Raw genomic sequence first — 13,338 nt, forward strand, 5'->3', positions numbered from 1 at the left:
ACATTAAAGCCATGATGGGTGTAGGTGTAGGTGTAGAACAAAATAATTAATCATAGAACTCAACACTTTAATTACTAAATATAAATTTATATTCTCTCAACGATTCGTCTTGGCGTATTTTAGATGGAGGTGGTTTATTAGGAGGTGGGGATGTTGGTGGTGGGCGTGAAGATTTAGGAGAACTCACTTTGGAAGACCGATGTTTACGTGATGTTGACGCCGATGTCTGTTTGCGGACAGTCTGTGTCTCATTGCGGAACTCTAAATCCTCCAAGCGCTGAGTCATTGCTAGTTTTTGCTGGATTGCCATCCGGAGCAACGAGTTCAATGTCCTCTTCTCTTCCTCAGCTGAGAGTAGCTGTCCTTGGTATTCATGCAACTGGGTGACATACTCATCGCAGCGGCTGGCAAACATAGCACGTAGAGTGGTGAACGTTGCAGCGTCCTCCTTAAGAGCCTTCAACTCTCCTCTTAGTTTCATCATCGTTTCTGCAATAATTTGATTTTAAAAGAGCTAACAGACAAAAACTTAAATTACGAATTTCACCAGCTAATATATAAGTTTCCCTTAATGGAATAAAAGTTATCTTATAGGCCCTATTGAATTTACTAAACACTCATTTCAGTAGGCCTACAGTACACTTCCATAAGAGGTTTTCTTCATTTTTTTTTTTTTTTGTTTCTTTGTCTATGTTGTTATTAAAGTATTTGGTCAAGTGTCATTTCCGTTTGATAATGTTAAATGTGTTCTTTCTTGTCATTCAAAAAAAAAAATACAGTTCTGTACCATACTAGCATAATACTAGGAAACCTGTTTGGCCAATGCTTAGTTTAAGTAGACCGACGGTATATCATCATAACTACAGTATGTTGATACCCGAACTTTTATTTCAAATTTGTAACGCTTAAAAACGGATCATGGTAGTTCGCACAGTTAATAAAAAGACGTTTTACATCATGCCTTAATGCCTGACTGGGTATCGAATCTCGTTTTCTTGCTAAAGGTTATCGTATTACCAATCGATGATAGCTCATTAACCGCGAGTTACTCGAGTTTCAATCGCGGTTCGCTCGCGTGTAGATGGTAAAGGATTTCAGAGCACTACTGTACCTATACTCAAGTATTCAAAAGGCAAAAATGGTCAAAGGAGTGTAGCCACCAAAATCTGCTGTTACTATTGCAATGAACCTGGTCATGTGAGTCATGTTTGTCGACATCGTAATCCTGTTACCTGCTGGAACTGTGAGAAAACAGGCCACAAAGCCAAATTCTGTAAGGGAGCAATCTGCTACTGAAAAAAAGGCAACGCGGAAGAAGCCGATAAATCTAAAAATGGACATAACATTGACCCTCTTGAATTAATTGAATATGCATCTAATACTTTCTTAAATTCCAACAATAGCTGTGTTAGTATTGACAACAATAGTAATACTAATAGTAACAATGATAACAACATTAGTGATTTTGGTAGTAGTAGGGATGGTGCTAACAATATTAATAAAGGTAACAATGATGATGGTGATAACAATGACGGGGATAATGATAATGACAATGTTAATGACAAAGACACCCAGAATAACAATAGTAATAATGGCGATAGTATAACTAATGACAACAATAATAATACTAGTCTCCATAAATATAAAGGATTTAAAATAGGTCACCTAAATATCCAAATCTTACGTAATAAGGTTGACCTACTCAAGGCATTTTTCAATGATTGTAAATTTGATATTTTCTTAATATCTGAAACCTGGTTGAATGGTAATATTGAAGACAATGATATCCTTATTGATGGTTTTAAGATCTGCAGACTTGATCGTCAGTTGAAACCTGGGGGTGGTGTTCTCTTTTACATTCGAGATGGCCTGAATTTTAAAGAGATATCAGAATTTAAAATTAACGGAATTGAAGCTCTTTGGATCAAGGTTAATTTACCACACACTAAACCACTTCTTATTGGAACTGTTTATAGACCTCCAAATTCAGATGCTGAGTATCTTAACCAACTTGACACAGTTTTTCAAAATTTTGCATCAGTGTATGAAGATGTTGTTATCCTTGGGGATTTTAATCTCGGCATAACTAAAAAAACAAACAAACAAAAAATTTCTAATTTAGCTAAACATAGTAATCCAAGTAATACAAGAATAACAAATATTAGTAAAACAATTATTGATTTAATATTTGTTAGTAATCTGAACATTTCAACTGCTGGTGTGAAAAGCTTAGGAATTTAATGGATGATTTAGGATGGAATAGGTTAAATGATAGGTGGAAGGAACACCTATTATTACTCACTTTTAAGTGCCTGAAAGGAATTGCCCCACCCTACCTATGTAACAAATTCATTTTTAATCAAAATAGCCACTCTCAGTGCACTAGGAATAAATCTAACAACACCTTGATGGAGATAAAATGGAAACTCACTCAAGGCAAGAGAACATTCTTATACTGTGCAACTAAGGCTTGGAACGAACTTCCAAACCAAATTAAAATAGAATTAAATGATCTCCAACTTAAAAATTTCAAAACTTTCATCAAAACAGAAAACTAATTATACCTTTCTGACCACCCTCTGTTCTCTTGCTTTCTTTTTAATTCATTTGAATTGGTTCTTTTTATTTTAGTTAAGTTTCTGTATATTTTGTTTATGTTTGTTTTTGTTCTACTTTTTTTGTTCATGTGATCCACTAGTGAGATCAGTGCTGCGTCACTGAAAGTGTTATCACGTTAAAGGCAGAATAAATAAATAAATAAATAGGAAAGAGATGTGGAACGGCTGAAATTTTTTTTCAGAAATGTACAATAGTAGTCAATATTCCATTATTGTATTACATTTTTGTAAAAATTTTTTGGTCAGAGGTCTCGGTGCCACAGTTTTCATAATTCGAAATCGAATTGGACCTTAATTGATTTCCAAAATCTCTTTATATGAAATAAAGATTAATTAATGTTTAGAAAACAAACTGAAACAAATGTCTTACCTGGAAGTACATATAAATGTACAATATGATCGTATGGACATAATCATATCTAGTGCATTGGTGTATGTGTATGTGGTTCTTTTGTTTGTTCTGCTATGATGATTTTGTTCTGTATTTTTACGCATTGTTCTGTATGTACGCATCAGCATCTACAGTACTTAATGAAATGCATGCTTAGCCACCCCCCTCCCCCTTAAGATTCTCCCTGGCCCAAAAGTTTAAACTAGATTATTTGGCAGAATTATATTAAAGATTAAAAATTAAAATGTTTTAAATATGTTCAGGGCCGGATTATTAATATTTTACTTTAGTAAGTCATAATAATATTAATTTGTGTGAAATTTAAGTACTCTAATATTAATATGTGTAAAATTTAAAGACCTAATATTTTTTCTGTCCTTAAATAGCTGTTTTTTATCCACAATCGAGTTTCATAAATCTTCCTCATCAAATCAAACAATGCTAGCCAGGAATCAATGCATTGCAGGGGAGAATAAGAAAAAGCTGGAAACCATAGTACGCACAAACAGAGAATGCTAGGAAGAGTATTGCAGACCTTCATAAATCAAAAAGTGTAACTATTAAGAGTTCATAGAACAAGCAGAGTGTTGCAGTGTAGCCAAGGAACAAGAGGTGAGGAATTAACTAGATTATTATTTTTTTTCAATATTTGGTGTTTTTTTTAATGTAATTATATTTATTTAATTTGTTTATAATGTATGTTAATATTTTAAATCAAAAGCTAAAAGAAAATTTCTGACCTCATGAAAATGAAAACAATATTTGACCTTATTTCTAAAAACAAGAAATAAGCTTTGTTTCAAGTACAATTGTATAAAGTGTAATGATATGTAATGAGTATATGGAACATTTAATAGATGACTTGTTATTATAAACACTTTTCTTTCTCTTTCTTTGATATCAGAACACCGATGATGAGGAGGCGGGGTGTAGTATTTACTGAGTGTCATGTGGTCTGTCTGTCAATCTGAGAGCCACACGAGAGCCATCAGACATTTTCAACATTTTCAAGGATGTTTTCGTAAGGTACGATTAACTGTTGGATTTCTGTATGATTAACAGTTGATGAGAACTAATCATGAAATTCAATCTCAAGTGATCATCCGATACAGTTCTCTGTAATACATGACCACAAACCACTGTGTACTGGATAACAGTAGAACTACTACAAAGTAAGCCACAAAAAATGAATAACATTATACTGTACATACATCTATACAGATTAAGATGATTTATTGTCAAAGTATACTTGAAGAAACATAGTACAGATTAGCATTTATGATGAATGCAAACAAAATCTACTTACGATAACTACTAAATAATATACAGTATATTTTAATTTTTATGATGATGAGAGGATAAAATGCTTACACTCCCCCCCCCCACCCTATTTAAGTAGTCCCCTTTTCCACCACTTTGAATCAGATTATTTATTTAGGCTGAATCAGGTTTATAAGAAATCATAAATATATACATATATACAAGAATAATCAAGACTCAACACATATTACTCATTCACAGTGTCTGTAGGTGTAATTATAATAAATATACACTCGGTTGTGTGCTTGTTAGTTTTAATTTCATGCAAAAAAACCAAGAGAAAATATACAAGTTTTAAAACTGTGTAAAAGTTAAAGCACTAATATTTTTGTCTGTCCTTATATGACTGTTTTTCATCCTTTAGTCGAGTTTTTGAATTCCTCCTCAGCATATCAAACAATGCCAGCTGGAGTCTAGCATTGCAGGGAAGAATAAGAAAAAAGCTGGAAGCGAGTATTACAAACAAACATGGAGAATGCTAGGAAGAATATTGCAGACTTTGATAATCAAATGGTGCAACATCAATAGGATCATAGAACAAGCAGAGTGCTGCAGAGTTAGCCAAGGAACAAGAGGTGAGGAATTATCTAGATTAAGAGATTACATAATTTTATTTTATTATTACATTTAGTTTTTATCCAATATTATTTTATTTGAATTGTACTTATAATGTATTTTAATATCAAGTAAATTGCACTAACAGTTTGAATCAATTATACTGTACATACATCTATTCAGATTCAGATGATTTATAGTCTAACTATACACTAAGAAATTTGAAATACAATAATGAGTGAATGCAAGCAAAATCTACTAAATATTTATACTGTATATTAATTTCTCTGATGGCTAAAGGAAAAAACATCCTGATCAGCCTTCACCCTATAAGTCTGCCCCAGTCCTGCCATTTTAAATCACATTATTTGGCAGAACCAGGTTTATAAGAATAATATTGAAAATATATATATACATCAACTAGTCCCTGGGCATTGGAGTATTACTATGTAAACTACAGATATATACAAGAATAACAAAATGAGTGACTCAGTCATTTGATAGATTATATTTAGAGCAAGAAGAATCTTCCTTTGTTTTCATGGGTCTTGTGATTATTGTACTATTTCCATGTATTTCTGCACCTTGGTTCGATCAATGAGGTACTGTATACAGTATATGGATGTGCAGTATCTGGAATTTTCATACACTATTTGAATGTTAGTCACTTTGTAAGTTACTTTTAGGCAGAAGGTGGGATGGCCAAGCTATTTTTCTCTATTAGTTTCTCTCAAATTTACTTGTTAAATCATAATTATACAGCTTCATTAGGCCGACCAGCCCTCCATATACTAACGTTAGAATACCGCGCTTTCGGCGGTAAAGAACAATTAAAACCTCATAAAAAAAAAGCAAATAATCCGTTTACCTATAGTTGAATCCAAGGACACTCAGTACTTATCCTTGATAATGTGTTAATCCAATTAATATAGTGAGATAACGTAACGTTAGTTTATTGAGGGCGGGTTGAGCTAATGTTTGAAATGTACACATGTGCATAGACCGAAGACACAAACATCATTTTTCCACAAACTTTAATATCAACATACTGTTTATATCATGCTATAATAAAGTTAAGAATTCTTACAGCATTATTTTACAGTTTTGACAGGGAAGCATGGCGTAGATAGACATTATTTGTACCCAAGATTGTATCAATATTTTCATTATATCCAGTATAATCACATATAATAAGTTCAGTCATTGCTACATTATCATTTCTAATTTATGTAATTGTTCTTCATCTAAATTTAATTTTTCATCTAGAAACCCCTTGACAGTGTCATAAAAAAGGCAAAACAAAAACTTATGGTCAACGTGCCTTTTCTTTTCAAACCTGTTTTACATAAAATTCATTGCTGCTTTCAGTTCGCCATTTGCTTATTTTTCTTCTTTTAAGAAAAATATAATATCTTGTTTATTACAGGAATGTTAACTTGACCTATTTCCTCATTTAGTGCCTTTTTTGAATTGGTCAGTGCTAGTCTATATTATTATTATTATTATTATTATTATTATTATTATTATTATTATTATTAATAATTATTATTCTTTTTTTTTTAAATTATTATTATGTTACTAAAACCTACCTTAAGGGGAGCTTAGACAATGGAGAATGTAGAGAACAATTAAGAAAACAATGTTAAGTTAAAATAACACAAAAGATATTCCCCTTAGTCAGAGTTAGTGCTAGTTGTTGCTATTATTATTATTATTATTATTATTATTATAAACATGGCATAGATACAAATATTTTTGTACACAAGTGTGTATCAACATTTTTGTTTTATCTAGTATAATTATATGCTACAATAAGTTAAGGTTAAGTACAGTAATTGCTATAATACATCCATGACACACCCTATTTATACACAACAATATATAATATTTTTTAATTACATGCTACAATTAAGTAAAAGTCAAGTATTACTTTATTGAGAAGTAAGCTTGATATAATATATCATTATCTATTCTAATATACCTAAATGCTACAATAAAGGTGAGTCATTTGTGCATCATAATTATTGACATGTGCAGATGACGGACACAAACATAACCAATCAATCTAGTGTAATTTTACATGCTACAGTAGTAAGTCATTGCTGAATAATACCTTTAAAGAGGACATAGACTAAAACATTAATTACACAAGATATTGTTTCAATATTTTTATTAGTATCACATGCTGGAATGAAGTAAAGTTAATTATTACTTCACATGACAAACACTATTTTTACACAAGGTTTATAATAATTATAATACATAAACATAAACATTAATTGTACACTTAGGTACAGTAGGTAGTACACTATCTAACTTCTAAATATTTTTGTTATAATATTACATGCTACAATGAATAAAGTGAAGTCAAAAGTTTACACATGGTTTACATCACCTTCAACGCAGGTACACATGACAAACATTATTTCAAGGTTTATATTATTATATATAGACACAAACATTATTTGTACACAAAATACTATCTAACTTCTCAATATTTCTGATATAATATTACATTCTACAATGAATAAAGTGAAGTCATTAAGTTTACACATGGATTACATCACCTTTGCATGACAAACACTATTTGTACACAAGGTTTATATTATTACATATAGATACCAACATTATTTGTACACAAAATACTATCTAACTTCTCAATGTTTTTAATATAATTACATGGTACAATGAAGTTAAGTCATTAAGTTTACATCAAACTTTTAACAGCCACACTTGATACACTTTTTGTACACAAGGTTTATATTCTATATATATTTAGTGCATATAATACTGACATTTAAACTGACTTGATATAGACATAAGCATTATTAGATAAATACATCATTTATTTACATCATTTATTTCATTTCATCAGACCAACAGCGATTCATCGCCACTAACAGGCTCTGGTAAAACATAGACATAAATAGACATAAACGTTATTTTTACACAAGATAATATCGAACTTCTTAATCTAGTATAGCAACATTTTAAATCAAGTTAGATTCATAACCGTGGCACTGACATTCAAATGTGTGCACTACCTTATTTATTAGTTAATGGAATATAAACAAACAAACAAGACAAATCAGATTAAAAGTGCACAAGTAGCTCAAGTTGGTCTAACTGGATTCACAGGCTATACTGTATATTACCATCATGTATACAGCAATTTGCCGTTTTTCCAAAGAAGTAAATTTTTTCCGTTATCATCTGGCTCTGTTTTTGGCAGTTCATTATTCTGTCCTTAAGTGCAGTAAATTAATGTATTGCTATACTGCATTACTGTTCGATAATAATTGATAAACTTAATGTACTCTCTTATTTCAGATATAGTTGCTTTCAATTCATCCAATTGTATATCATTCTTCTTTTTTCTGTTGTAGATTTTCTTTACTTTTTATTTGTCTGCTCTCTTTTTTCATCATTTCCTTTAAATGATTGTCTATATCTCTCAAATTGTATCTTTTACTTTGTTTTAATTTTTGTAGCTATGTAGATAACAGCTTTGAGACCATTTTGTATTTTGAAGAGTTGGGCAACCAAGGTGGCTGAAGTTTCTTAAATGTTTGGAATACATCAGAAAAGTTGATAATTGTTGTGTTTCCCTTCCCATTCATTGGGGTCCATTGGTGGTCAAGATTTTATAAAAGAAAATTATTTAAAGCCACCCGCCACATGGCGCCCGGGATGCCTACTCTTTGGACTAAGCCTACAATATATGCAAGGATTTTTTTATAAAACATTCTTGGTTCATTGTAATCCATACCTTACACGTTCACATAGACCTAATAAGGTAAATTTGTATATCAACAGATCATCCATCTCAACAGAAAATGATATTAAGCATGCCAGACAAGTCAATTAGGTTGCTAAGAGTATTACCTATTATATAGATATGTCAATATATACATGTAGGTCAATGCAGTACATAGGTATGCATAAAATACCACGCCTCATTTTGTTGTTAAATCATCATACTTTTTGTTTTATAATTTGGTGCAAAGTACATATTGGCACTATGCAATAGGTAGTATATAAATGTAAATTAATATTATAAATAAGGTGATTGTTGTGTTCCTATATGTGGACAGAATGCTAGAAACACAAACCAAATAGCACTACATTACATTAAAGCCATGATGGGTGTAGGTGTAGCCGCAGAACAAAATAATTAATCATAGAACTCAACACTTTAAATACTAAATATAAATTTATATTCTCTCAACGATTTGTCTTGGCGTATTTTAGATGGAGGTGGTTTGGAAACAAAATCAGTTTTGATAGGTGGTGGTTTTGTTGGTAATGGACATAAAGATTTAGGAGAACTCACTTTGGAAAACCAATGTTTACGTGATGTTGAAGCCAATGTCTGTTTGCGGACAGTCTGTGTCTCATTGCGGAACTCTAAATCCTCCAAGCGCTGAGTCATTGCTAGTTTTTGCTGGATTGCCATCCGGAGCAACGAGTTCAATGTCCTCTTCTCTTCCTCAGCTGAGAGTAGCTGTCGTTGGTATTCATCTACCTGGGTGACATACTCATCGCAGCGGCTGGCAAACAAAGCACGTAGAGTGGTGAACGTTGCAGCGTCCTCCTTAAGAGCCTTCAACTCTCCTCTTAGTTTCATCATCGTTTCTGCAATAATTTGCTTCTCACTTTGGTACTTACTCTTGAGATTTGACAATGCAACTTCAGCAGTGGTTTTACTTGCTTTCACCATGTTACGCAGAGTTGCAACCTGTTCTCGTTTGGTAGTCAACAATGACTTAAGCTTCACCACTTGCTTTTGCAAGTCTTCATTCTCAGTGCATCCGACATCGTTATTTCCCATTTTCATATGCAATACCTCAACATTATGCTCTACTGACTGTTTGAAGTTGGCTGACACTTCTTCAAATGTTTGAATGCTCATTGATTTGTGTTTCCCTTCCCATTGCTTGTGGTCCATAATTGTATAATTCACACAGATTGGAGTTTCACAATCTGTGCAGTAGAACTCCAAAGGTTTATTGTGATGTGAACACAGAGGTGGATGTAACAAAGTCATCTGAGAGGGGCTCATTGATTGCACATCCTCTATTAAATGTAACCTGTGATTGGCAAAGAGTCTGTACTTCTTATGTTGATCACTACAAGTAGAGCACAAGTACTGTCTGCAATCCTGGCAGTAGTATTTTACCTGTTCTTCCTTTTCACAAACACTACATTTTGTCTGATCTCTTTCTGTTTTTCCAGACTCTAATACATTCTCATCAACAGCTTCCAGAAATTGATCCAGCTCACTGGTAGCCATTTGAACTGAAATCCTGTGAATTTATAAAGGTTTTATTATAACCACTACATCATCAGTTTGTTATACTTTATATCTCAAAATGCCTCTGTGCAAGGTATTGAAGATAATATCAAAATCTGTGAGTGCATGCTAAAAATTAATGGACCAATTTCTGCAAAAGCTTGGGGTATGGATTTGAATCCCATATGAAAAATGTACAAGAAAAAGAACTTACTTAAGAGTCAAAATTGATGAGAATGGTTTATGCAATGCGTGCAGTATGAATATTACTAATGTGCAGGGGTGGTACTAGTGAGAGGGGTACAGGGAACTAAGGGCGCAACCAAATGATGTCAAGAGGGTTCTTACCTCCCTCAAAAAAAAGAAATGATTATAGTAGTAAAGGAATGATCGGTAATGTGTAAAAGTATGATATATTATACAGAGTAACTGGTGACCCTTGCCTCTGTTGCCAAAAGCCAGCATATACGCAGTGTCACCTATAAATATAATGTTGTGCGTACAATAATTTTATTATATAATATTTTGTTACAATCATGGTAACACTCTGGTTTCCCTTTAATATCGATGTAGCAAATGAAAACACTAATTTATTACAGTATTATTTGGTATAATCAGGGAAAAGTGCAATACTACAGTATTAAAGAAAATAATGAGAGGCGAATTCAGGGTGGCAGTGAGCTGGCCTGAGCCCCCTAATTTTCAAAATTATAAATAAAGTTGAGAGAAAAGGTTTGAGGGTGCCATTTCCGAGCTTCTAGACATACCATAATCATAAATTTAATAAACTCAGTCCCAACTATGGGGAGGCTTAAGTGTCTACATCTACACCTGTGAAAGTCCTCTGGGCCTTCTCTATTTGAAATTCTTACAGTATAGTAGATAATGAAACACCATGCCTGCTTTTAAGACCTATTTAAAGATAGGACTCCATCTGAGGTTCATGATTATAATATAATCTTTAATACCCTTTGTTGGTGGAAACCAGGGAAGTGTGAAGTCTCGTACCAAATTTTTTTTCTAGTTTACAATTTTTTTGTTTTGTTTTTTGGTAGAGGTTTTATAGAAATGAAGTGGTAAAACCTCTCAATTCTATCTTTTATCACATAAAATACTCTAACGCAAATTTTCTGGGGCCTTCCACCTCTGGACCCCCAGACCCCTTTCCGGTGGCCCTTGTCTACCCGTTGGCCCCAGTCTAATTGCTCGCGCTTGCAAGACTTGACCCTCACTCAAGCACAGTATTTTGGGAAGAATAAAAAAATTTATGTACTTTCTACATATTAGTAGGTTCTACAATTGATTTAGAATGCCTTTGAAACCCAAAAATTGTCAACAGTTTTCGGGCTTTCAAATGTTTTTAGCAACACCCAACCTCTTTGTTCTTGTCAGCGACATCACCCTTCTCCCGTCTGGGACCTCGGAATCCCATCGGACAAATCCTGGTCCCAGCCCTGTCGATGTTCACTTACAGGATTCAGGGGAGAAAATTCTGGTTTATTGCTAAAGGTGTCAAAATATATAGTTTGATGAATTTTTCTTATTTTGAAACTGCTGTAGTTACTGTTGATACAAAAAAAATTTAAGTGTCCCCTAAATTGAGGTTATTTGACTATTTTTCACACTCAGAAAGTGTCCCCGTTTCCTTAATAGGGGTCACAGCTCTAGTCTTAAAAGATAAATATGGTATTCCCCTCATTTCATGAAGTGTCCCATGAAGAGGGCTGTCCCAAAGGAAGGGTACTACTGTAATAAGAAAAAAATATTTTGAACAACAATAATGCAAGTCAATAGTATTTAGTTTAATAAAGCTAAAGGTTAGTAAGAACTTTTTTAACCACAAAGACAAAGGAAGGTTAAATAATTTGGCAGTATTAAGCTTGCTGAAGAGAATGTCTAGAGACTAGAACTGTCACTAGAGGCTAGTGGTTAGTAACTGCTCTCATGCGTGATGGCCCAAGGATAAGCATAGACAACATGTAAATGATGAATACTAATTCTCTGATGTGATGTAAGTATTCAAGATTTTTTTAATGTATAATTCATCCAGATTGAGTTTTGATAGTTGCAACCAATTGGAGGTTAATTTGTATCATCATTTGAATTTTTTTAGTATTTGAAGTGTAATCATTAATTTGTTTTATAGCCTGCATATACGTACATTAACATGTATTAGTAATGTCCTGTGAAGCAAAATAATAAATAATAATAATGATTATTATTATTTTCAAGTTTATTGATTATTAATAATTGATATAGTAGGCCTATAGACCTCTTTTAGAGTTAGCATAGCAGAAACTCGAGAGTCTATTGTTAGGCAAATGATTTGCAGTGTATTTTCAAAATACTCAGGATAATTGTAATATTTTGTTTATAACCAGCCTTTAATTCAGGTGGATCTTAACTTGCCTGGTGTCTTAACGCCATCGGAAAACATTATGTTTATCTTATTTATATGGGGGAGTGTTTATTTTCTGTTAATTTTTATGTTTAAGGTTGTTTTTGCTGTCTTGAAGAGGGGCAACAGTGACGGACTCGTAAGAGTTTCTATGTCGTCCCTTGACCTTTTTTTTTTCATTTGTTTTATTTCCATGCATGTTTATATATGTTCGAATAAATGTTGTTGAAATGAAAATGAAATGGAATAGCATTGCAGTACCCGCTGCTGCTTGGATTCATCCCCATCCACCAAGTGCAAGCATGCTGGTCAAGAGGCTAGTTATCTGTAGGTCATGGGTTCAATTTCCCCAGCATTTGGGAACGTACTGAGCATCCAGTACTATAACCCGTCACAGGAACGGATTTCAAGGGGGAACCAAGCCAATCCCCCCCCCCCCGTCACACTTATTAGTAAATAAAACAGAAAAAAGGAAGAAAAGAAATTACTGATTGCCCAAGCATCTATAAAACAAAATTTCCAGCATCTATAAAACAAAAATTTCATGGTGGCATGCTCCTGGACACCATGTATCAGCTAATTTTTATAAAAATAGATAAATTATAATTTGTTTATTATTTTTAATTTTTAATCGATTCCTAGTGTGTGTGTGTGTGTGTGTGTGTGTGTGTGTGTGTGTGTATATATATATATATATATATATATATATATATATATATATTTTTGTATATATTATATAAATATTTTTTTTTGATTTATAATA

General features: G+C 32.8%; 1 protein-coding gene across 1 annotated transcript; it reads right to left on the reverse strand.

Moving 5' to 3' along the window:
* Positions 1-9,079: 9,079 nt before the first annotated feature.
* Positions 9,080-10,177, reverse strand: LOC117116477 (protein bicaudal D-like). Its single transcript, XM_033260535.1, has one exon. The coding sequence runs from the start codon at positions 10,175-10,177 to the stop codon at positions 9,080-9,082; it is 1,098 nt and encodes a 365-aa protein (XP_033116426.1).
* Between the last annotated feature and the right edge of the window lie 3,161 nt (positions 10,178-13,338).

Source organism: Anneissia japonica, unplaced genomic scaffold, assembly GCF_011630105.1.
Source record: "Anneissia japonica isolate Jap-2015-1 unplaced genomic scaffold, ASM1163010v1 scaffold263_len647688_cov178, whole genome shotgun sequence".
Taxonomy (NCBI): Eukaryota; Metazoa; Echinodermata; class Crinoidea; order Comatulida; family Comatulidae; genus Anneissia; species Anneissia japonica.

Excerpts from the sequence above, each read along its gene's own strand:
- LOC117116477 (XM_033260535.1), bottom strand. The coding sequence starts at position 10,177 with ATGGCTACCAGTGAGCTGGATCAATTTCTGGAAGCTGTTGATGAGAAT.